The sequence below is a fragment of the Sinocyclocheilus anshuiensis genome, unplaced genomic scaffold (assembly GCF_001515605.1).
Source record: "Sinocyclocheilus anshuiensis isolate Anshui unplaced genomic scaffold, SAMN03320099.WGS_v1.1 scaffold188, whole genome shotgun sequence".
NCBI lineage: Eukaryota > Metazoa > Chordata > Actinopteri > Cypriniformes > Cyprinidae > Sinocyclocheilus > Sinocyclocheilus anshuiensis.
The window spans coordinates 371683-372717 of NW_015555768.1; the positions used below are offsets into that span (position 1 = coordinate 371683).

Below are 1035 nucleotides of genomic sequence, written 5' to 3' on the forward strand. Positions count from 1 at the left end.
AATGTAAAGCGCTTTGAGTGCCTAGAAAAATATATATATATATATTATTATTATTATTATTATTATTATTATAACTTAAGGCTTTTTATTTTTATTTTAATAGTAACATTTCTTTAAAATGTAAGAAAATAAGTTAATTACTTCCCCTCTACAATAAATGTATTTTAAAAACTGTTAAAATGTGTGAATTTCTACTTTTTTTAAAGAAAAGAATCATATTTGAATTCATTTGGTATAGATATTGGTATTCCAAAAAAGACTATTATTTGCTAATTTTAATCCATACGTTTTATTTTTGATTCAATGTCAATGCTGTCAAGGTTATTTTTAAATAGGTTTATAATATCATCCATGATTTCACTTCTGGGTCATAAAATCTGCTATCGTCTTAAAATCTATGTCACTGCATTTGTAATTTTTAATGATAGTCTTGAAAACGTCCTCAAATCAATGGATGTGTTGTGTTCAGCGGATCAAAGCCGTGGCGGCGCCGGTTAAAGGAGGCGCAAGCTCTCGTCCGAAGGAGTACAGCCAGAAGAACAGCGAGCTGCTTCACCCACTGGACCCCAACGGCATCCACACCTTCACCAAACACAGCCACACCATCATAGAAACTACTATGTGAGGCTCTCTAAGAGAGATTCCCATATTCTCCCGCTCCTGTCCTCTATATGGGAGATCCTGTTTTCCTGTTGTCCCGCTCCCTTCCCCTCCATTCCTCTCTCTCGCTCTGCACTAGTGCGTTTTTATGAAATGATTGTAGGATTTGTATTCTGATTGTAATCAATGGTATTAGCATTAATGCTGATATTGTAATAACCTGATGTGAGCTTGCTGTCTGGGGCGGTTTGTTTAATCTGTAGTGTTTCACATTAAGCTATGTCCTAACCAGGAACGACAGGATTTACCGCTCATCGCATTATGATTTCTTTCATATTTTGGAATTTTGGTCCTACAGAGCCACAATGAGACATTTTGCTTTCTATTTTGGTCCTGTCAATCTGAATAGCCCCGCCAACAACAAAAATTGTCTTA

The 1035-nt window shown here is 35.6% G+C and overlaps 1 protein-coding gene across 1 annotated transcript in view; it reads left to right on the plus strand.

The window, feature by feature from the left end:
- Positions 1 to 1035, plus strand: part of LOC107674322 (sodium- and chloride-dependent taurine transporter-like) — a 25217-nt gene extending 24182 nt beyond the window's left edge. The window contains exon 15 of the mRNA XM_016468262.1: positions 470 to 1035. Within this exon, the coding sequence (XP_016323748.1) occupies positions 470 to 625 (156 nt within the window). The 3' untranslated portion in view covers positions 626 to 1035. The remainder of the gene's footprint in view (positions 1 to 469) is intronic.